Source organism: Atractosteus spatula, chromosome 3 (genome assembly GCF_055471065.1).
Source record: "Atractosteus spatula isolate fAtrSpa1 chromosome 3, fAtrSpa1.hap1, whole genome shotgun sequence".
Lineage (NCBI taxonomy): Eukaryota > Metazoa > Chordata > Actinopteri > Semionotiformes > Lepisosteidae > Atractosteus > Atractosteus spatula.
In genome coordinates, this window is record NC_142708.1 from 55,076,455 (window position 1) to 55,100,492 (window position 24,038).

At 35.5% G+C, this 24,038-nt stretch overlaps 1 protein-coding gene across 5 annotated transcripts in view; it reads left to right on the forward strand.

Annotated features, from left to right (window-relative positions):
• Positions 1 to 24,038, forward strand: part of kank1a (KN motif and ankyrin repeat domains 1a) — an 81,171-nt gene that overhangs the window by 29,703 nt on the left and 27,430 nt on the right. Inside the window, exons 1-3 of one of the 5 annotated variants that reach the window (XM_088911244.1) lie at positions 11,089 to 11,460; positions 12,597 to 12,692; positions 18,469 to 18,591. In XM_088911244.1, the coding sequence (XP_088767370.1) occupies positions 18,555 to 18,591 (37 nt within the window). In that variant the 5' untranslated portion in view covers positions 11,089 to 11,460; positions 12,597 to 12,692; positions 18,469 to 18,554. Of the gene's footprint in view, positions 1 to 3,252; positions 3,303 to 11,088; positions 11,461 to 12,596; positions 12,693 to 12,723; positions 12,743 to 13,872; positions 13,968 to 18,468; positions 18,592 to 24,038 lie in introns of those variants that run through there. The other 4 variants (XM_088911246.1, XM_088911243.1, XM_088911245.1 and 1 more) reach the window with 4 other exon arrangements.

The window sequence follows — 24,038 nt, forward strand, 5'->3', positions numbered from 1 at the left end:
TTATGGAGCTGGATAGGGTGTAGGCAGCATCAGTGACCCACAAAAGCACTGAAAAAGTAAGCATTGTGATAAGTCACTGGGCAGTGTTGGTCAATCCCACGCAATGCTTAGTTGTTCAAAAATGTGCTCTCTGCATCGTCTTTTGTTTGGTTAAATTAACTCCAACATCTCGGAGAAATGACTCCATTACTCACCCTCTTTTCCTCCCTTAACTCCAAAATGCATGTTCTGTTCTTCCACTGTGAACATTCTATTGATGTTGAAGAAGAAAGGACTGAGTTCTTTGAGGAGGCTACAAAGGTTAGCATTACTGTTAAATACTACCACTGTTGCTTGGGACCTTAATCAAACACATTCACTACAGAAGAAAATGAAAAAGTTTTGAATGCAAACAAGTGCATAACTAAGAGGTAAAAAGATGGTTATTTGGTTACGTTACTTTTAAGTACATATGTTTTTTTACAGCACCTTTCATTTTCCTTTGCCATTTTCTCAATTCTTCATCTTTGAGGTTGATCCTTTAAAGATAAATCAAGAAAGGCACCTCATGGTGCATGGTTTCCCTCAATCCAGAAAACGGATTTTGGAAGCTGGTTTTGCATCAGTACTGCACTCTTCCCTCCTTATTATTAACTTGGTTCAGAAAAAAATCATAGCAGAAGGAATAAATGTTTAAACCTTTACCTAGACCAAAAGGTCATTGGAAGAATTAAGTATAGTTTGTGGCATTACTGATGCATAACCTGAAAAATGCTTGGGAGCAGAAATATTTTACCTTTTAATCTCTGCTTGTTTCTTACAAGCTCCCCCCCTAGAACCTCTTTGGTAATGACATGCCTGGCCCGAGAGCAAAACATATCTGACCAGACTGTCCTTACTCAAGAGAAGCTGTATGGATTATTAGATAACATAATATACAAGTTGCACACCTCACTTCTTATTTTGGCACCAGATGAGGTATCGGGCAAGTCTGAAAAAAGATACTTTCCCTGCAGTCACTTGTGGTTGAGTTGTAGTTCATCGTGCTCGTCCTGTGAACCTATTCCTTCAGGAACCTTTAAATCCCTCAAATATAATTTCAAATCAATTGATAGTAGATGGATTCACTGCAGAAAGAAATGAGATGATATTTTGTCCTGAGCAGATTGATAAAGTAGGCATGTTCAAAATAGGCTGCTTGAACAAGTATGGATATACTTAGCTAAACATAGGAAGTTATTTTAAGTGTGACTGCAACAGGACATGCACTCCTTTTACTTGGAGAGCTATACATTAAGATAGGGTGCGTATCTTGCCTTCTAAATTAACTGCCAATACTTAGCCTTTCTGAAAAAACTTTGAATTGTGCTATGCATAATGTGTGTGTATATATATATGTGAGCTAAAAAACAAAAATGCAGTATTTCTTGGGGCACGTTAAGACAAGCATCAAATCTGCAAAATGTTAATCCTTTGTTACATACAAATAAGTAGTCACAGCCCGTAGGAACTACAAACTTGTTTCTGATTGACTGGGGCTCATTGGTGAAGTGTATTGACCGGGCTGGTTTTGCCATTTCATCACATTTTTACCGGCACCTCCAGTTTTTTCTTAGGACAAAGGTAACTGTAAGATGGCTTACTAGACATCCAAGCAACATACTTTAAAGGTTTGGTTCTAAAATTGTAGTTGAACCAACCATTTAAAAATCCAGGGTGTGAATATTAATTAACTGAGAGCTATAATTTTGGAGGCATGGTTAACTGATGACGGCTGCGTGGTGGCACAGTGGTTAGCATTTCTTCCTCGCTTCGCTGGGAGTCTTGGTTCAGTTCCAGACTTGGGTGCTGTTTGTGAGGACTATGTATGCTCTCCCTGTGTTTGGATGGATTTTCTATGGTTGCCCTGGTTCCCTCCCACATTCCAAAAATATACTGGTATATTAATGGGCTTCTGGGAAAATTCACCCTGGGGTGAGTGCCTGGGTGTGTCTGTATGTACGTGTGGCCTCTGAAGGACTGGCATCCCATCCAGGGTTTATGCCGCCTTGTGCCCGTTGCTTGTTGGGATAGGCTGGCTCCCCCTCAATATGGATGAAGCAGTTAGAAAATGGAATGATGGATGGGTTAATTGATTAGGCAAGGTTAGAAAGAAAACTGAGATTGAATTACGTGGATTCATTACCTTTTTTGACCGCATCACTCACAGGTCGTCAAGCCAGTCAACTACCTAGGATAGAGTGTTCTTGGAAAGTTTACTCAGCCACTCAAAACCATTGAGCTCATGGGTGTGTGAGCATGGGTCATGTCACTACATAACTGCGACCCACATTCCCTGAATTCTGGCTCTCAATTGGCTGAGTACTGTTCTGCTCACCAGCACAGAACTTACACACATGAAATAGCTTCCAGTGGAGCCTGAATCCCCAGTACAGGGCTGGGTATCCTGTGATGTGCTAAAGACACAGTGGCCACCTTCAAGTGGCTTGAAGGTGGGATGGACAGAGGAATCTTTCTCCTCCACTTTTTTGTGTAGTTGCTAGGTTTGTAGCTACAAGCCGAGATGTAAAAAACACAATTAACTGTCCCAAATTAGGTGGGTTAAACAAGAGAAAACATTTTGTAAAAGAAAATGGAAAAACAAAAAAATACAAAACCTTAAATATCCAGATTTCTATTTTTATGTGGTAACCTTTGGTACAAAAGGCCTGAATTTCTTTGAGTGTTATCATCACTCCTTTTGTTAAAACTGAGATTTTTATCCTCTAGATGGCAGCATTGTCAGACACAACAAGCAATTGCAAACACTTTCTGATCATGTCACGTCCACAGGTTTGTCTTTTTAAATAAAGTTAATGAGAATTTCATAAGAAGGAAGACAATGATATGTTACGAGCCGCATCAAGACTTGTTAAATTATGAGATTCTTCAGAGTTATAGCTCAAACAGTATGAATAAGATTTTCTGTAGCATCGTGGGATCTAGTTATTACTTCTTTCTGCCTTGAGATTCTGAGCAAAGTGATTTAAGGATATGGAAGTGGAAATTTGGTTTAAGAATTTTTATATAACAGTAGGAAAAGTTAGTGTTCTTTCTTTTATTCATGTTCACAGATTCACGGTGAACTTGAAAGCTTCTATTACAACCAATACATCAGCTCTGATGTGCTACGTATCTTTTGCAAAACTAAATACCAGGAGGGCAACCTGAAGTTTGCAGGCATCTTTTGTTTTTTTTAATCCAAAAAGGGAAAATTAAGCCTTCAGAAAAAGAAAAAAACATTAATCTGTGCTGTGAATGAAGCTCACAATGGTACAGAGCAGGTGAGTAGGTTCTTGCTGTGATAAATGGGGAAAAGAATTTAATTGCAGCTGACTGATATTTGATATGGTCGGCTTCTGAAGTCTCTACCATTTTTCAGCAGAAGGAATTTTAGAGCACCGTATCTTCTTGATATTTAGATATTTAATATGTAGCATGGCATCAGTCCAGAGCCAACATAAAATGTCACCATTGAAAATGTGTTGCTGTTATTTATGTGCTTTTACATTAAAGTCCAGGTGTGTTTGGGTGTAAACCAATCCTGTGCAGTGAAATGTGTGATGGTGTTGTTTTTTGGAACCTCTGGAACATTCCTGAACCTCAGTGGAAGAAGTAGAGAAAACAATTTTCTACAATGGCTTCTTTCTGGGACACCCCGACTATTTTTTACAATTCATTTAACCTAGATTTTTTTTTAAAATAGAGTATGAATGTGTACTTCCAGAGTTTAATTGATGGTTTGAATTTGTGGAGTTAAATTGTACTTTACAGTGGAAGTGGGACTGATATAGGCCTGGATTTTAGTGGTTTGTTCTGTAGCCAGTAGTAGTTAAGTTGCACATGGACAGAAAAATGCATTCTTAAAATAGAAGAGATGTAGAGACTGCATACATACAGTATGCATTCCAAGTAAACTCTGCAAAGGATGTAGACCTAAGGTAGTATTTTAATATTGACCATGAAATATAAAAATTGTCATGTAGATATTTACTTTTGGGCTTTTTTGCAAAACAAATGCAAAGTGAGGACTTTTTCAATTGCTCATATTGTTCTTTATTACTTTAATACACATATGGAAAATATTTATGCGGCGTCTGGTTAATATTGCTTTGATGTTTTTTTTCAATGAGTAAACAATGTTATTTTGAATTATTGTGGTTTAGAAAATAAGTAGTAATGTTTTTTACTATGTGTATAGTAAATGAACCATATGAAATGCAGGGATGAAAATTCTATGAAAAGATTGATTATCTGGATAAACAGGAACTATGTGATTTCTGCATTTGTGAGGGAGGAACATACAGTTGCAGGCAACATGTTATTTTCTTGAAGAAACGTAAGAACAAAGAATGAGGCTAGCATGAGGCCTTCAGCCTATATAGCCCTTTTTGTAGTAGCCAGTTGAGATCAGTTGGATCAATTACCTACTGTTTCATGAAATCAGTACAGGTATTGGATTCAACAGTACAGCTGTGTAACCTTTTCCATTTTTCCATAACCCTTTGGGCAAGGAAGTGTCTCCTGTTTTCAATTTTAAATGCACTTTCATGTAGCTCTTCAAATTGAGCATTTCCAGTTTTGTATGTATATGTTCTGTAGGCATTGTATATAAATGTTTGTTTTAGGAACCTGCGTGCACTTGTCTGCACTAAACATCTGCGAATGCAAGGTCTATTCTAGTCTTGGATTTTATGTGAATCTTTTCATTTCAGTTTTGTTTCATGTGCTGCTTCTGCGTCCTCTAATCAATTGGTTGTGGTATCCTACAAATCTGGCTTTTTTACAAACTGTACCAGAATCTTTGATCATTGACAGAAATTAGGAAGTAGTAGTTCAGGTGGGTAGCTGTGTCAGCATGCGTAGGCTGCAAAGGAACAAGTAATAGGTTTGAGCAGCAGTCCTAGTACAAATCCCTGTAGTACTCCACTAATTACATCACCCCAGTTTGACTGTCCGGCCCTCAATTTTACCTTGTTTTCTATGGACCAATGCTCAATCCAGTGCAGTGATTTCCCCTTAGTACCTACTGTAATTTAAGAATGAAATTATTGTCAGGAACGTCAAAGGACTTCTAAAAATATACCATTCTGGTGTAAATCTCAGTTGCTGTATTTCAGAGAGTGGAATCTACAACGTCCTTCACTTCTCTTACTGCATTCTTGGTGCTACTGGCAATGAATAATAGTGTTTAACATTGTGCATCAGTGAGGAGATGTCATGGCCTTGAATTCCACCATGCTTGATTCCAGGTCCTGGAAATTTATTTGGCGATGTGATGTTGGGTAGTATTGTTTGGGTAATTGGGTGAAATATGTCCTTTCACCACCTGGGACCAGACTCTCTCAGTGAGTTTTTTGTTGTTTCCCTCATGAATATGGACTTTGTCAGTTCTTAAGTCTGTTGGAGATCCTTTAGATCTTTAGATCCTTCTCCAGTGGTTTAACATTTTCAAGTAGGATCTGGATTTTGTGGGTTCCCACAGATGTACTGTAATCTGGTGGTTGGAGTTTCTCCTGAATATGACCTGCACATCACTGGTTTAGACACCATTTTCTTTTGGACATATTAAATGTATACAATACATTCAACCAGGTTGACATCAGTGATCATGTTGTGTAGAGCAAAATTATTTTTGATTCTCAATTTTGATAGCCCTTTTGATTTGTTACTCCAGTACCATTATAACTGTGCTTATGTGCTTAGGAGACTACTTTCATTAGGCTTAACAACCGCATAAATCGTTTCCAGCTGCTTTGCTGGCTGTTAGGCATACTGTATGTTCTTCTGCCAGTTGTTTTTTTGATTCTTTGTATATGCATTATTCACGCTTTATTATTATCTCCAGGGGGAAATTTGTTTTATGGCACAGTCCAATACAACAAAGACAGACAATAAAAAGACAGAACACCAGTGTTTCAGGATATAAGAAAGTATCTTTACATTGTTTGAGAGTGAGATTGTAGCAGGGATGAAAGATATCCTGAGTCTGTTACCATTACACATTATATCCACAAATACACCTGGCCTATGTCAACATGATATCTGTCCTGATTATTAGAAAGTTCTTTGAAGGAAGAAAAAATATTGAGTGCCAAACTTCAGTTTTATCTTAAACCCATCATCAATGCCTCCTAAATCCTTCACTGCTATGGTGCAGTTTATTCAATTAACTTTTTGTGATATGAGGGAAGGTGCCAAAACGCATAACAAGGCTGTGTTTTTATTTTCCAAACAATGAAACTTGTCATTCTGGTTCATAAACCTTCAAATAAGATATATTACAGGAAGGCTTTGTGGAGGTCTGAGACCTGTTCTGCGGGAAAAGCAAGTTATTTTCTGGAGAACAGTCGTCTTGCTACAGGATTTTTCTGAATATCATAGGAATGATCTTGTTTAAGTTGGATTAATTTAATAAAACATGCTGAACCCCCACCTATGTTAAGATGGTTATAAATGTAGGGAATACTTGAACTAGTTTTTGACTTCTATAAATTAGCTACATATAAGAACATTTAATTTTTATTAATGTATTTCTAATATTAGCAAGTTTCCTAAAATGTTTTATCGGTTGTCTACAACAGTGAATTCATTACACTTTAGAAGCATGAAATTAAATTCAGTGATACCAGCCAAGAAACTGGGGTTTAAAAAAATGCATGTTAGCATTTGGAGGGGAAAGGGGGTTCCTATCTAATTTTGGCTGTACGGACTGCCACACCTTTTGCAATTTTGTGCCTGATAGTTACTGTGCTACAGACTAGGCACGACAATGTTTTTATAAAGCTAATATAAAATATAAATTCCCTTAAGGCCTTACCTTAAAGGACTAATAAAAATGGCAGTCTTGCTTTGAAGAATTCTTGTAGAACATGTAGTGATGAGAAACATTTATTCAGGGCTGTGTCTTAAACTGTTTAATATCCACATTCAAGGGGTTATAAAATGATGCCTAGATGTGTAGTTTTGACTTTATCAGATTAACTCCAAAACTTCTAACCTTAAGGGTAGCATAGCCCAAAGCATCAGTACAGACTATTTATGGTGAGTGGACTATTTATGAACTATTATGAAAACACTAGACAATGCTGGACATATGTATTATTGAATAATTCCTGTTGTGATTTTGTTGGTAAAAAATATTGTATTTCTGTACATATTAAGATTTATTTTTCCCCACATACTTTTGTGACACTAATTTTTGTGATGATAAAAGTAGTGTGAGCCACTTGTGTACACAAACTGTTCAGCCTGATGTATACTTTTTGTAAGAATGCAACAGAATCTTTGAGTTAAAGTAATATGATGAAAAATTGATGAGGGTGGAGAACTGTTCCCAATATATATTCTTTAAGATGGTGCAATTATTCCTTGTTGCACAAAGTTAATTCCTTTCTCAAAAACAGCTCATAATGTGTAAACATGTATAACAGAGATTAAATTCCCATTACTTTCCATGTTATAATCTGATAGCTTCATAAACTCAAAAATGTTCTCAAAAAACCCCAAATTCAGAACAGTATAATAACATTCCTGGTGAATCATTTTAATCAAATATTTTAAGTTATTATCTGATGTATAAACAATGAGTAGAAAAAATAACACTCCTGCACCTTCATGGTTCAGTACAGTAGCTACAATGTTAGTCGTTAGTAAATGCATAAACATTAGGTACTATCCTGCACTTTATGCACGGAACGCACTCAAGCCTTTTTTTATAAAAAAAAGTAATAAAAAAGAAATTTCTCAGATGCAAGAGAAGAAGACTGTAGGCAGTGCAGTAAGACAGCCAGGTCATAAGTGAAAATCTTGTTAAAAAAAAAATCAGGTAGGAATTACTACATCTCAAATAAATGAAAACTCGTATAGAGGTTGCTCGTGTAGAGAGGGTAAATGCGTTTTAAAAAAAAAACTGAACAAACCAGAATTTACAATCAACTGTGGTTTTTCACTTCATAAGGGATAGTGTGAATTTGTGGTTAGCATTGACTAACAAGAAACAACACAAGAAAAACCTGGTACAATATACTAGAGGTGTAGTGCTGCAGCAGACACCAGAATGCTCTCTGGCGCTAACTTATTTTAGTTTTGAATACCTTTAATTGCCAGATATTGAAAAGTTCATTTGTAGCCTTTTTCTAGTTTTCTGTACAGGTAAACCAGTTTTCAAATATTGGCAGGTTATTTATTTCATTCCAGTGAATCTCGCTTAATTAAAAACATAACTAAGGACTGAACATCTGTTGTATGACTTTTTTTTTTTTGCTGTGCAGAGTTGTAAGTCTTTGATATTGGCTTTTTAAAAATGCTCCCAGAGGGATTATTTTGAAATTAAAAAGGACAGAAGCAGTTCATCTACTGAGCTATTCTGTTAGTACATGTCATGCTACTTAAACATTATGAAGCGGAAAATAACACCACACCTGTAGGAGTTTTTTTTAATGGGTACAACCTTTCGTTTTCAATCTTTGTCTTTTAATGAACTTCAGCTGCACCAGTCCCTATAAGTCCCTTGTTTATCTCTGCTTTCAGTGGGGCTGTGTCAGACTTTCCCTGCCTACAGTGCCTGTACCAATTAACTGACTGCTGGTGACTGTAAAGAACATTGTTCCCTGCTGATCCCTTTGAAATCTATTCCATTTCTGTCATTAAAGCATTTTCAGCTGTAGGGAAATACACCATGACGTTTCATTTTGGCATTTATAATATGACAAATTTAGGACAAATGGACCTTATGTGTTTAACTGTCATTTTGTCACAGTTCTAAATGTAAACCTCTGCTCTCACAATAGTCACTATGCAGTTAGTGGCCATTTAAATGAGTTACATTATACATTTCACATTGGTTTTGTTTCTGACCTGTGTTCTCCAGGGTTTGTTTAGTCTTTCATTAGGTTTAAACCTTTGTTTAGGTTTGTTTATGCACTTGAAGAATTTTTACAGTGTTCAGAATACAAACAAATACAGTAGAAGATCTGTCTCGGGCTCTTTTTACACTATATCTTCAAAGCATTCATATGAAAAAACACTGACTTTTGAGTGTGACTAGAAACTGAATTGTGAAAGTTCTATTGATTTTGAATGAGCTACATGTTTATTCTGCTCTTCTAAAACAAATGACAAAATATTAATGACACGCCGTGACTACAGTGCCATACACTTGCCTTTTAGCTTTTGTAATTTGTGTGCATGGGAAGTGTCCACTAAATCACAAAAGCATGCAAAGAGCTAGAAATACGTTTAAAGTTTTATTTGCTGCAAATGCAAAATTCGCTCTCGAGACCATGGTTCCATAGTGAAGCACATGCTTTCACTTGTTGCAGTAATATGTACACTAGTACTTTCCCACAGCACAAACCAGGGCTGCAGGCATTTATTCATATTCTTGTTGTGTGAATGTTCGATTTATAATGCAGTGTGCTCTGGCCTTAAACTTTATTCTCTGTCACAATGCTATTTAGTGACCCTGTGTTTTTTTAACTTGGGTACTATCCTTTTGCAGGGCTTCTGAAATACCCAAGCAGTAATTCTATTTACTTTGGACAATCATATTTACAAAGAGCAACTCTGTAGAACTATATTTTTTCTTAACATGTCTTGTCAGGAAATATAATTTATCCTGATCTAAACCAAGTCAGTAAAAAAGAGTATGCTTGTAATATGTTTATACTTTTAAGACCTAGAATCCTTTGTTTCCTTAAATCACCTATGTTCTGAAAATAAATGTTTTACATTTAATACATTTAAAAATGTATTGAGTCATGCTTTCCAGTAGTCTTTGTTTGTGGATTGTTAAGCAATTAGTGTCATTCCTGTTTACTTGTAGTATATTCATTAAAAGTCTTCAGTGGTTACTGTTAGGTTGGTGAAAAGAGTATGGAAATGAGAATTTTGTCCCATCTCTTTGGTATTACATTTTAAGATAAGGATTAGTATTTGATCATGTCCTATAAAAAGTACAGTGTATTTGTAATAAAAGACTTACTTGCACTGTCCTTTGGATGAGATGTAAATCTGAGGTCCTGAATCTCTGTGGTCATTAAAAATCCCAGGGTGTTTCTCGAAAAGAGTAGGGGTGTTATCCTGGTCCAAATCTTTTCCCAGGCCTTTACCAGTCATGGCCTCCTAATAATCCCCATCTACGAATTGATTTCATCACTCTGTCCTCCTCCCCACTGATAGCTGGTGTGTGGTGAGCGTTCTGGCGCCCTATGGCTGCTGTCGCATCATCCAGGTGGATGCTGCACATTGGTGGAGGGGAGTCCCCATTACTAGCTTTGAGTGGAGTGTCCAGAAAAGTGCTATATAAGTGTAAGGAGTTGTTGTTATTATTATTATTAAGCAGTACAATGCTTAACCTTTCATGTTATCTTAAAAGAATAAGCTAACAGAAAGTACATGTCTGAGTTTGTGTTGTTACGTTTTAAAGACTATATTAAAGACAAATATTTAATTCTCCTTTTGCTTATATTTATACTGCAGTACATCGCTCAGTCTTATTCTCCAATTCCACTTTTGTATAGCAGTGCTAGCCAGTTTGAGGTATAGAAGGAAGGCTCAAGTGCTCACCAACCAGAACATTTTTTTATATCTCCATACCCAACCAGCAAAACCAGCTCAGTTTAGGTGGAGATTATTTTCTTTACCATTGTTTAATTGCAGTTAGGTGTGACAGGAGGCACAGCAGAGTATCGGGTTATTATTGAAACTCAAAAGCTTTTACATCACTTCATAGTAAAAACCAAACTTTTGTAAATGGAACAGATTAAATACACCTCAATTTACCTTTTGAGATCAATAAAGTCTTATCTAAACACCACAGTTATACAGCTTAATAGTACTTATCAGTCTCTCCTATTATCACTTTCTCCTATTGGAATAGGCATAATGTAAAAAAGGTAAAGTTAACACAGCGAATAATTGCATAATACATGAATTGGAAGGATCTGTTGATATTTAGTAACATATCTCAAAATAGCATACTGGTTTGTCTTGTATTTGTGCAACATTTTCCATTGGTCCTGTGCAGTATTGGAGTTGTAGTGCAGGCAGGCAGGCATGTTTGAGACAGGAGCAAGGCAAGCTAGCTCAGTAATAGCTGGAAAGTGGCAGTGGAGAGGAAGCATGAATGGCAGAGTGTGGACTGTTTTTTGGACAGTGTTCCAGAATTGTTGTGGGCTGAGCGGAGACGAATGGAGACTAAAGAATTCTCAACAGGAAATGGCCAGACTGGCTTAGTAGGGTTAACAGGTTGTTAATGTTTCCCCTGTGCCACTGTCTGTCAGACTAACAAGACAGATTCTGCAGCAGGTGAACAGTTTGTGAGCAACTGCAAGTGATTTGCTTTTTGAAGATGAGCACTGTATAAATTCAGTAATGTATTTTAACAATGGGAGACCTGTATTAATCACAAAGGGCATTCCATAAGCTGCAAGTATGAAGGTATGTTCCCATTTTCCATCATGTTACTACCACTCCTTCACTTACAGTAATTGTGCTGACATTGCTAGCAGTAGGCGTGTTGCTGAAATGTTCTGCTGGGACCTGTAGGTTGCTGCAGAGTTTAGCTTTTGGCAACTTAACACAGTCAGGTGGTGCCTGTTCACCATTAAGTGTTTTCCTTTGAGTTTTTGTAGATTTTTTTTTTTGTCAGTAATAACTAGAAAATATGAACTCCTCCCTTTCGTACATGTAGATGTTATTTAATTATTCTGATACTTCTTACGTAGTTATTCAGATGCAAGCACATATATATTCCCTCTCTTTGCTCATACTGTTTTGAGTTTTGAGTCTAGAGTTGTGAATGTATTGCTATTGTGCTATAAAGGTAGTTATATATAGTCTACTTGACATGATTGTTAATATTTTGGTGTTGAACTGGCACCAGTACAGTCTTTGCCTTCCCATAGACAAGTTGAACCTGGGTGGGGGGGGGCATGAGGAGGCTTGTCCATGTGTCCAGTAGTATGAATTAACAAAAACACATGTGCCAAAAGAAGTTAAAAATGCTTTGCTATTCTTAAATCAAGAAATTGCCATATTACGAATGCTTGCACTTTGCCATTTTAATAGAACATTTGCTTAACCACTCATAAAAAGGGTTTGGAAGTATGTAGTTTAATTTATGGTTAGGAGACCTAAATGTGGATTTGGCTGTGTAGCTGCCGGCAGTCTCTGCCTGCCTTTGTATTAAAGAAACCAGTCTGGAGAGAATGAAGATGTGGGAGTGACTACTTAAAGAGGACATCAGGTACTCCTAGTCTTTGCTTCTTATTGGGCACTAGGTGCCTGTTCATGCCTCATTCATTAGTTAATTTTCAACTTTCTATGAAGCTGCTGTGTTTTTTTTTTCTCTGTGATCAACCTTTCCCAAGGACTAACTAGCTTTGAATCTGTTTGAACAGTTTACTTCCTTGCTACCTGACTCAGGAGTACCTGGAGGTCATCTTCTTGGGAAAGGCCCCCAGCCTTAACACTCAACAATGTAAAAGGCTTGGTTCCTGTTATAGGACGCATATCGTTTGCCTGTCATTTGAGGAAGTTAGCTAAACTTAGCTGTAACTAATACCATCTTTCAGTATTTAGGAGACTTTTAGGCTGGTCCATCACCCTGGTGACTTCAGTCGCTTCTGCTACCTGTTTGGTGTCGGTGGGATTTAGTATGAAAGTGAAAGGTAAGCATTGATGGACCCAGGATATAGTTCTGAAATTCTCTCTTGTGAAGGTGAGCAATATCTGCGTCCTTTATATGATTTAAAGTGAAATATAATTCTTTTATTAATACATGATTTACTTGGGTGGGTAAGATTGGGGGATTTGAAATGTTAATGTGATGAAAGAAAAGCTGAAGTATCTTTAGTCTTGGGTCAAGATGATAGAACTCTGTAGGCTTGTTTTCAAAAGTTTTGTTTTGAAATGGAATGCGTGCACTAAAGTGTACCTTACTCATATTGTGGGACAAAGTGTCCCACAATATGAAGAAAATTTTCAATAAGTCATTTTTAGATCTACTGTGATTTTGTTGGGAGAAGGCTAAATGGTGTACTTGGGAAGCTGAAGAAAATAATTGTAACTGCTCATGGCAATTTAAAATTTCCCTCTATCATTGATGTTGTAAAATTAGAAATGCAATTCAATACATTGCTTAATATATATTTAAACAAGATTATACAGCGAGTCACCATCTTTTTCGGAGTTACATATATTGTTTGAGTAGTCACACACCCTGAATGCAAATGTATTCTGCTGCATGTGAAGTTTGAATCTGTTTTTCAACTTGGTCACATTTAAGAAAATCTTCAGAGACCCTAAATAAAGTGTCACTTCACACTGTGATATAATAGTTTTTAATCTGTCCTTAGAAATCTATAAGGCAGCACAGTATATATTTCTCCTTTATCAGTAGGAACTATAAGTTTACACATTGATAAATAATCTAAGAATTGTTGACATTAAAATGTTTATCGGTCATAGGCGCTCAGACTGCAGGAGTGATTGTAGATGTAAGTCATGCGGTATTGCAGATTAAAAAAACCTATTCTTTTCTGGATAACACTGATCCATTAAAACCAGTCACACAGGGTGTGTGTAGAATTGTGTACAGTTTTGGGAAGTCTGTGTGACTTCTTTTTATATTAGAGGATTTGAAATAGTATTTTACATTTTTCATACAATGGGACTGTTATATGCAAAGTGGAACAGGTTTCTCTTTTACACAGGCAAATAGAACTTTAAATTTAATCTTAAGAAAAGATAAAGGATGAAGGAGAACACCTGAAATAGTTTGTAATATTTTTTGTATAACCCAGTGTTGATCATATTTCAGAATAACTGTTCCTAATGCCTGTCCTCCAGGTTGCTGTCACTGTGCCAGACCAACACATGGAGCTGCAGAGTTTGGTGGCTATGGGTCAGTTTGTTACTGTGCATGACAGTCAATGTCACTGAAAGTGAGGGAAGAGGTTTTTAATAGCTGAATATTTTTTTTTAAGATGAATGCAAGTTGTTGTTTTTATTCTGTACAGTATTAGACTTTTTTACACTCATGTCCACCTAGACACACTGCTGTATTGCTTTTAAAAGTGTATGGTAAAAATGTGCGCAATATCTATTTTAAAAGTTATAGGAAAGGATGCCTAACAAGGTTAAAAGTTAAAACGTGTGGTACTGTTCACCTTTGTTATCTGGGGATTAATTGAAAACACTTGTCATATGCTGTCATGAGACCCTGACATCCTTATCTCTACATTGTTCAATTATTCATAACTTAACCCTACATGGAGCATGTGCCCCATGCTTCTATCATTACTACAAAGTGATGAATGCTGCGTTTAATCTCTAAAACTAGTGAAAAGATTGAAGAGTCTGAAGATTTATGACAGTTTGCTGTCATTGCCTGGTTATGGCCATGACCATGGCCAGGAAGGAGCAGAAAAGGTTAGAGGTGAAGGTTCATTTTGTTATGGTATATATTTAAAATATTTCTAAACCTTCTTAAAAGGCAAAGTCACAGATTCTGCTCAAAATGTGCTATGATTATTTGAGGCTTTTTGAACAAGGTATGATGCAAGGTTCACATTTTGCAATTTATGTTTTTAATCATGCCAATTTATGCATTTATGTACTAGGGTGTTCACTCTGTATACACTGTACACAAATTAGAAATAATGTGCTTCTTAAATTTTATGTGACTCACTCGCATGGGTCCAGTTCTGTAGAGGTTTTGGGACTTTTGGTAATGGCATGTATGTTCTCACCAATTTTAAATCTTTTAATGCCTGTGATTAGAACACTAATAAATCGTTACTGTTTTGTTAAATTAATTTAACCCTTTCATTTATGCATATTGAAGAGACCATCTATATACAGATGCAGGAACTTTGAAATATATTTGAAATTCTGTTGTTGGGTACATATAATGCATGTTGTGTTACTTTGAGATTTTTTTAATGTATGTATAAAGTAGCATACAGGATTGTTACAGTTGTTCTCAGATTAGACGTACATGTGCTTTTACAGCCATGTTTCCCACTTATTTTCACCTTTTAAAATAAAGCAGATCTCAGCTTACTTTGGATAATGATTTTGGTGTGTGTTTGACATTCAAACATCATAAATTCTTTATTTCTATATCTATGCCTTAGTTGTTTTTGAAGGTAGCCCTCCTGTCATGTCAAGCTCGAAATGAAATTAGATTACTTTACCAAACATGGAATTCCAACATAATATGTTATTTTCTGATACTCCCCAACATTTGTCTTGATCTATTGTCACTTTGTGGCAGGGAAAACTAACATCGCGTAGTTTTGGCTTATAGTTCTAAATTTTCATTTGTGAGGTTTCCTCATAAATTCAAGTAAAGTAAACGATCTAGCATTTTGTTCCAAATGTGTGAAATATGAGGAGTTATTTGTGCCTTCATTACAACCCTTAAAATGCTGTTGCCATTGAGAAGCAGAGCTAGTATTGTGATTGAGATAAGGCCTCAATGTGCTCCATTCATGTACAGTAAGACACCTCCTTATTGGTATATTTTGTGATTAATGCGTATATGCAGGGCTTGTGGAGTACAGCCCACAATATTATTCAGCATGCACCTCTAATTTGAACTATCGGAATTTCTCCAATCACATAATTATCAGCTGTGACAAGTACAGCAACAACATGAATTTTTCAGTGGTAGTTATTGAGATAAGAAATACAGTATAGTACAATAAAGGATCAAACACACATTGTCAGTGGGGTTAATTTCAGGTGACTGGCCAGGCACACAGGCGGGTCTTGAGAGTAGTGTGTGATTTGGGGTGCTGACAGCAAAAAGATGTCCTGCAAGTGAGGGAAGAGGAACCTCTCCTTAAACACTGGTTTGCCCATGAGGACCTTCAGCCTGTCTGTTCCAGTGCAGGGTTCACAGTAATGGTTATGATTTTTGCTTTAAACCATTTTATTAAGTGTTGTCTGTATTATTTCTACAGAAATAATAATGAAACATTTCTCTTTCTAAAAAACTTGATGCTGGCAGCTTACATTACACAAGAAACTCGGTACTTTATTTTCATTATCAACAGGTAACAAAGGCAATGGATTGTTTACATTTTCTGGCATCTTTTGCAGATTCTGTTTTGCAGAGAATTAAAGATGTGATCATTGCATACTAATTTCCAGTTTTATTTTATTCATAAATGCAAGGTTGTTTCTGTGGCACTTTGCCGTTTCCTCAAGGAATTTATGTGCTGGAACATGTCGGGAGTTGAATGTTTTTCTAGTGTGGTATGCAAGTTTTGAACTACCTGACATTTGGTGAAATTAAACATGCTGCAAACTGTTAATTTAATATGGAATTAAGAGGGGAGGGGGGGTGATGCTTGAAAGCTCTTAAAATGCTTGGAGCTTTTTATATAATGTATTTAAAGATGTCAGATAACCACTTGATTGATGTGCTCCATTTATACCATCCTACAGAGCAGGTCTATTTTGAGAATAGAGATAAAATAAGAATTGCAATACCAGACATTGATATTTACAGACAGCAGGACTTGTCTGTCTTTTGAATTATATCCGAGGAGTCTTAAATGCATACTGCACAAGATCTGTAAAAGCCGGGATTGATTTAGTTTCAGATGGAAGTGTAATTAGCCTAGCATCCAGATTATTATAAATCGTGATTGATTCTTTAGAATTTAAGGCAGGATACACGATTAAGCTTCATGTACAAAAAAGAAAGGGAAAGAAAAACTAGAGAGGAATACCAAAAACAGTGATGTTTATTTTTTCTAAATGCACTGAGATTTGATGTATGGTTTATCTGCTTAAAAATTGCTTAGTGGGTGCTGTTATAACTTGTTAAAGAATGGAGCTGTGTACAGAATATTATACTTCTGCATTAGACATTCTAATTTTAATGTTGTAGGACAAGTAAGCCTGGCTGAATGCTGTAATAAACATATATGTTTTAGTTTTCCTTATCATTGTGTTACACTTTCAGACAGAAATCCTGTCCCATTAAACTTGCCGGAAAATGAGATTGCTTGTGAGATTGGCCATTTTCTCTTTCTCTTTTCTGTTTGCTGGTAACATGTTGTTCTGAGATTTCTGTGACAATAGGACTGGATGTTTTTTCTTGTAGTTGCCATACTAGGTTAAACTACTGAAAGATTGTTTCACAATAATATTGTGATACAGAGTTTCTTAAAGCATTTTCTGCCTCTTAAAATTTGGTTATTTTTATTCTAGAAAAAGTCTTGTGCTTTTTTTGATAAGATATGGTATTAGTGTTTTCAGAAAATAATTCTATAGACTTCACATTCCAAGTAAAGGCCCTTAAGTATTCAAAGGAGAGCTCCTTATCTGTTAGCGGGAACTTCTGATAGAGTTAGAGGTCAGTGATCCATCTTTAAACAGCTTCTCAAGCACAAAAGGAATTTCTTAACTTACAGATACTATGCATATAAAAAAACAAAGTAGTTAGCATTTTACACTTATTGGGGATTGTAAAAGTCATTAGGCAGCCTGTTTGATGTATAGTGCAAGGTTGTGATATTGCGGAAAAAGACCAGCTACTGTAATTCATTACAATGTTTTGTAACCTTTGCAGCATTCACTCATGTTACCGAGTCAGTTATTTTCTTCAAGTTAGTTTCTTCTAATATGAAATTGCTTATAATATTGCCTTATAATATTGACTTGTACATTAATAAAATGGAAAGTGGTTAATTGCTGCCAAGAATCTGTGACAAATATTGCTGATAATTTCCAAGTGGAAAACCATACACGAATTCAGAAAGAGGGAAAGTAGAGGAAGAAGAATGGAATAAGATGGTCAGCCGTGAATTAAAAGAGGTTACAAAAATGGAATGAGGGGACGTTGAAATGGAGATTTGATTTGTTGAGCTTGTTAAAATTAAACTGTGGTTTGTGATTAGTTTTGTAGACAGTATATCTCTAGTATACTTCACAATGTGACAGGTTTCCAATGTACATTCCAATGTACAGTATGCAATTATCCTACATGATTGTTCCAATATGCATAATTCACATGTGCCTTTAAAATTAATGTTGTTGGAGAAGACAATTTTAATGAAATAATTGTGAGGATGTCAGTCATGCTATAAACGGCATATCTGGAAAAAATATATATTTTTTTTGTTTGAACATTTTTTTTTGTTTTATTGTTGGAATTCCAAGAGGTTATCTACTAGGAAGAATGGTGTACAACCAAAAGTCAGATCAATAGGCAGAACTCTTGATGCAAGGCTAGCCTTTCTAGTGCTCTTGACTCACACTGCCATGCTTGATGTTAAATAATGCTGTCCTTGGGCTTTTACAAATGCAAGAATGCAAAGAATTTTCAAGTGTTTGCCTGTGCTGGTTAAATGTCTATGCAAATAAAATAGAGGCACATACTACTGCATTGAATGTCTTTTCAGAATTGTGTTTTTTTTCCTGTTGCAGGTTGCATGGTAAGCTGGACTTGATGCATGGCATTTGCATGACTCCATTAAATGTCTTTGTGGATTTGACAGTGAACTGGTGCAGTCATGGCTCAAACAGCACAGATTAACGGCAGTATTGCAGGTAATTAATTCACTTTTGCTTTAACCCTGAAGTACTTTTTTTTTGTCTGTCTCCTATTCATGTAATGTTTGTGCTAAAAGAGGGCATCATACTAATAACTGGGTGACCTAAAGTAATTTGAAACTATAAGCATTAAATGTCTGAATTTGTAGTTACTAGCATTTGCATTTAACATTCTCTATCTGCATTGAGTGAATTGATTCACTGTTGATTGTGGTCTCATATGTGTTTAACACTGTCACAAGCCCCTGGAAGAAATCTATCTTGTAGTACTGTATAATTAACATTTAAGAATGAAAAAGGCTTACCAAATAGAGGCAATGAAAACTTGAAAACATTCTTATTATGTTTGCCTAATTGATTTGTAGGTAGAATTTATTCAAAAGTAGACTTTATCAACTTTAAAGCAGTTTGTAAACTGTGTATAAAATTATAAAGTATCCATTCTATTAATTGTAACCTTTCACATTGCATATGAAGCTCAGAAAATTAAATATAATTATACATATGTAGGCTGAAATTGTGCTGTTGCTTCTTTTGTAATTGAAACAAGCCTTAAAGGAATAATAAGAAACTTCAAAATTTTGCTGAAGTAAAGTATGTCTAATTATTTGATACGTACAATTATGAAATACTTTTGTCAGAATTCCAGATTATTGCACTTCACTATACTTTTATCAGTGGACTGACTGCTCTTGTGCTACTTCAAGGTAATTAAGATCTGACTTTTTATAAAACTTCACCTGAAGAATGGGCATATTTTCAGAGGTTAAACAGCACTGAAAGTTTTTTTTAAACCATACTGTTTCCAAGGTAAGAACAGCATTCCAAGAGTCTAAATTCACGTGGAGAACCCACTCAGGTGTCTGCCTCCATTCAGCTGGAGGATTTACCACACACTGTGCCAGGTTTGAGTGGAGACATAATCATGGCAAAAGTTTTATTCCCATGCCTGCATATGGTGTTCACTTGCTATCACTTGTTAACAATGTACATTTTTATGATCATTTACCTTGTTAATATTAATTATTATTTTAGCAAGTTATTTAAGTAACAGCATAAACCCATAACTGCATACTATTACATGAGGTTTTGTCTATCATTCCAAGTTCATGATATGATAGGTTTTCTCCAATTCTTGTATGTAAAAGTGGAAATGAGTGTTTAATTTGAATGTACGTTAATGTAAAAGAGGTAGTCCAATCTGAGTTTCAATTCATTGACAGTTATTGAGAATATTACGATATTATCATTAAGACATTTTAATAAAGCTTTCTGTCAATATGCATCATCATCTAAATGGCCACTTGTGCATTAAAAGACAATGGCTTATATTCAACAGACTCACATTCTAAGTCATAAGGAATAGGTGTGATGCAGCCTATTAGAAGTCATCAAAAGGTATGCAATTGCCAAATTCCTAAATATGGAAAGATCACTCGCCTTCGATGTAGTTTGAACAGGGGCTGAAGAAACAATGAACAACCAACAATGCGTTGTAACCTGGGAGAGTTCAGCTTTTATCTCTGTACTTAAATAGTAAGTGATGATGGATAAGTATTACATGCCAGAAATTCTGAATTTGATACCAAACCTTAATAGAAGTCTTATTATCATCATTTTTCTCTTGATTTATTAAAATGCACTTTGAATAATTCATACATTTTATAATGCTCTGCTCACATGTGGAAGCCAGCTCCCCAGCCATGTTGTTGAAGATAATTCCTTGGTATTTTTTTAAGAAAGGGTTGGATGAAATTTCTCAGATCAGTTAGTTTACCTGTAATCAGGTGTAGAGGATGGCATGAGTGTCCTCTTGTCTTGTGAGATGCATGTTCTTAGAAGTTAAAAGATTTGCATCTATTCTCAGGTCTTTTCCCTTTGTGCCATTAGTATAGATAAATAAGTCAGTTCATGCTGACCTTGTTAGTACTGTTATGGGAACCCTGTTGCAGTTGCTGAGTTTCAGAACTCTGCTTATTAATACGCTCTTCTTATTATGTAATTTATTACTTATTATTAATAAAGTTGTGATTTAGGAACCATCTTATGAAGTCACTCTGATTATACATAGACATTTTCAAATATAAATGTAATTTTGTGTTCCTTGGAAACAAACTCAACTTGTATAATAAAACTAGGCAGGAATTTTAGTAAGCAATCGATAATTTGGATTTGGATTTTCTTCTCATCACATCAGTATTCAAATGTCTGCAGGCAGTATTTGTGCTGCTATTCCTCCTCAGTAATTTGGTAACATTACATTCATGGGCTGAAGGTAGACGTCCGTTAGCAAAGTGTAAATGGAGTCATGCATTCCTGGAAGACAACAGAGCTCTGTGTCCTGCACTTCGGAAGGGAAGCAGGTTGCTCAGCAACCTACACTGTGGAGTGCAGGCTAGGTAATATTTGTTAAGGAATGATCATGCAGAACACTAGGGTTATTCAAAGTATGTCAGGCTTTTGAGGTGACATATACCAACTTGTTTCAAGTTGAACTCAAAGTTTTTTTTTTCTTGTGATTGAGAATATCATTAACCTCTGGAAACTATTAAATTTGGACTACAATATCATGTTTCCATATATGCTGTGCAGCATAGTGAATATAATTTGATAAAATTAAGTGCAGCACATATTCATTTGACATTTAAACTATCTGTTCAAACTCCAAATTTGTATAATTGTTCCTTGATTCAATGTAACTGAGTTGATTTTATAAAGAAAAAAACTGTATCGTCAGTATTTGTTGCATTGAGGTCAACATAAAAAAAAAGGTTTACCACAATTATAATCCAAAATAAATACATTTTTTACACATTCAGTATTCTGTTTATTTGACTGAATTATCTATACTCCCACTCCCTTTTAGCTTTAATAACATAAAAAGCTCCAGACACTTTTACTTTACAGTACTTCCTAATAATTTAGGCACATTTTTTTTAACTTCTCCAGGTCCTTCATTTCATGCCACAAATGTTCTATTGGATTAAGGCTTGGAAATTGTGATTTGTTAATCTTGAAGGTTGATTTTATGCTCCTTTAACCTTTTGGCAGTAGCTTTGAAGGAAAATCTTGCTGGAAAGTACATTTCTGAAGAAGCCTGAACATCTTAGCACAGAGAATTAAGTTCTTTAATAAAATATCCTTTAGAATCCCTCAATCCTAACAAAGGCACTAGGAACAGTAGACATAAAAAAGACCCACCTTCCTATGTTATATCAATATTAATAATGATATTTTAACACAAACTGTTTCTTTCTGTGTAAATCATGTCACCAGTGACAAACTCAGTTTGTTTCTTCCTACGATATAATTGGTCCTGATTGACTTAGGAGTAAATAAGTTGGTATCTGACAAACTCATTTTTTTCTTACCTTGGAAATCTACTGCAGATTCATATATAATGATCTCAAATGATAGTCGATATTTCATCATGAGAACGGAATTTTTCTTTTGAAGGTTCTTTACTGTTGCCATTGGTACAAATTAGTCTAACATCACTTTCCTGATGGCACTTATGGTTACTCTTTCTTACATCCCCTTCCTAGTGAGGTAGGAGCCATTAGGGTTGAACTACAGTATGATGGACAACCATAGTTGAAATTGGGGTCTCTCAGTAGTTTGCTTGCAGCTGCAAATAAATTTGCTGAGGTTGGTATCTCATACATTATATCTTCTCACACTTCTGTGACATTCCTCATGATCCTGTGATAGTATGCATTTTGACTACAAGAAGCTTCTGTAAGCTTTCTGAGGCTTGTGAAATTACTGCATTTAAAAACTTGAGAGACTGCATTTTTAGAATTTATTGTCTGATGTTTACATGTACATGGTTTTAAAGAATGTGAACATTGTATATTTTAGAAAAACATGGAATTTATACTAATAGTCTACAATTTTGTTTGTCATCTAATTTTATGCATTTTATACATTTATTTCTGTTTAAACAAGTATTATGTTGCATTATGTCAAGGGTGTGAATAAATTGAGCTTAATCTATATTGAAATACCCTTAAAATGGTATATGTGGAAGCACAACTTAATAAATGTAGAGGGTTTTAATTCTATACCGTCGGTATTAAGATTTTGTAGTAAGTATTGTAGTGCTGAAACTTAAATACATTAAATTAATTGAAATAATTTGTAACATCTGATTTGTTCACACTTAAGTGTTAATAAAATGACTTTCTAATACACCCTTAGAAATTCAAAAAGATGATAACAACTGAAAAGTAAACCTAAAAACTAAAAGAACATTGAAAAACAAATTGAAGATGCAGTATTGTGAAACGTTTTTAAAAGAGTACAAAATCATAACATTTGCTTTTGTTGTGAACTTGATAGTTTTAATGTTTGAAGTATATAATATTGTATTTATGAGCAAATTGATATTGGGATGAGATCCTATTATGTCAAAGTACAGGAATGTCTTGTGCTATATGCCTGTTGTTCTTTGTTTGATGTACCTTAGTGTTGTGGATTTTTTGTGTTTTTTTTTCTGCTAAGATTTTATATTCTAATAAATTTTAAGTGCCTGGAGGAAAATAAAATGGGGGAATTTCTGAAAAGTTTCCTCAGGGCTAAAAATAATGCAGTGATAAGTGTGAGCATTTCTGTTTTGTTCTGGATTAAATTTAAACAATATCACTCGAACTTCATGAGCTTTTTGTAGCACCGGTTCTTATTTTCAAAATGTCCAAATCAGGCGCAGGTTTCCCTAATGCACTTTGTATCAGAATAACGTTTAACAATGACAATTAAAAGGCGAGCAGAATCAGATTTGAGCTCATGCATGTGAAAAAAACAGGGATAACACCTTTAATTCAACAAGCTTTTAGAAAAATCACAAAGACAGCCAACAGCATAATGCAGTCTTTCTATGATTAGGGATGCTGTGCTATAAGATTGCTCAAAATACAGAGTGAAGGCCATTTACCTTGCATGATTCTTTTACTTCATGTATCGAGTGAAATTTGATTTGGGCCTTCCACCTTGGGAAGTAAATGAAAAGTCTAGAAATTGAATTTTTGCTTTATAACAAATACAATGAATACTTTATTCTTCTTCAAGAACAATTCTTAATGTGAATTTCCATAGCCTTCTGAACGTCTGATAGGTACACACATTACACTTTCACACACTCACCACCATAAAGGGAATAATGTAGTAAAAGTAATAGTAAAAATCTTTGTCAGCTGTTTCGCTAGTCAGTTTGACTTAGGTTCCCAAAGGTGGACTGGTAGCCTCTGTACTTAATTTGTGTGGTGAAGGCATGTTTCACCCATTTGTTTTTGTCACGCCCTCCTTGATCTGGAATCTGAACTGTGTATTTTTTCTGCTGATATTTGGATCCCTGCAACCACAGGGGGAAGAGTCAGAAAGTGTAGGCAGACTCCTCCAACCAGCCCACCTTTTAACACATTGCAGGCTGCACAGGCTTACTCTCA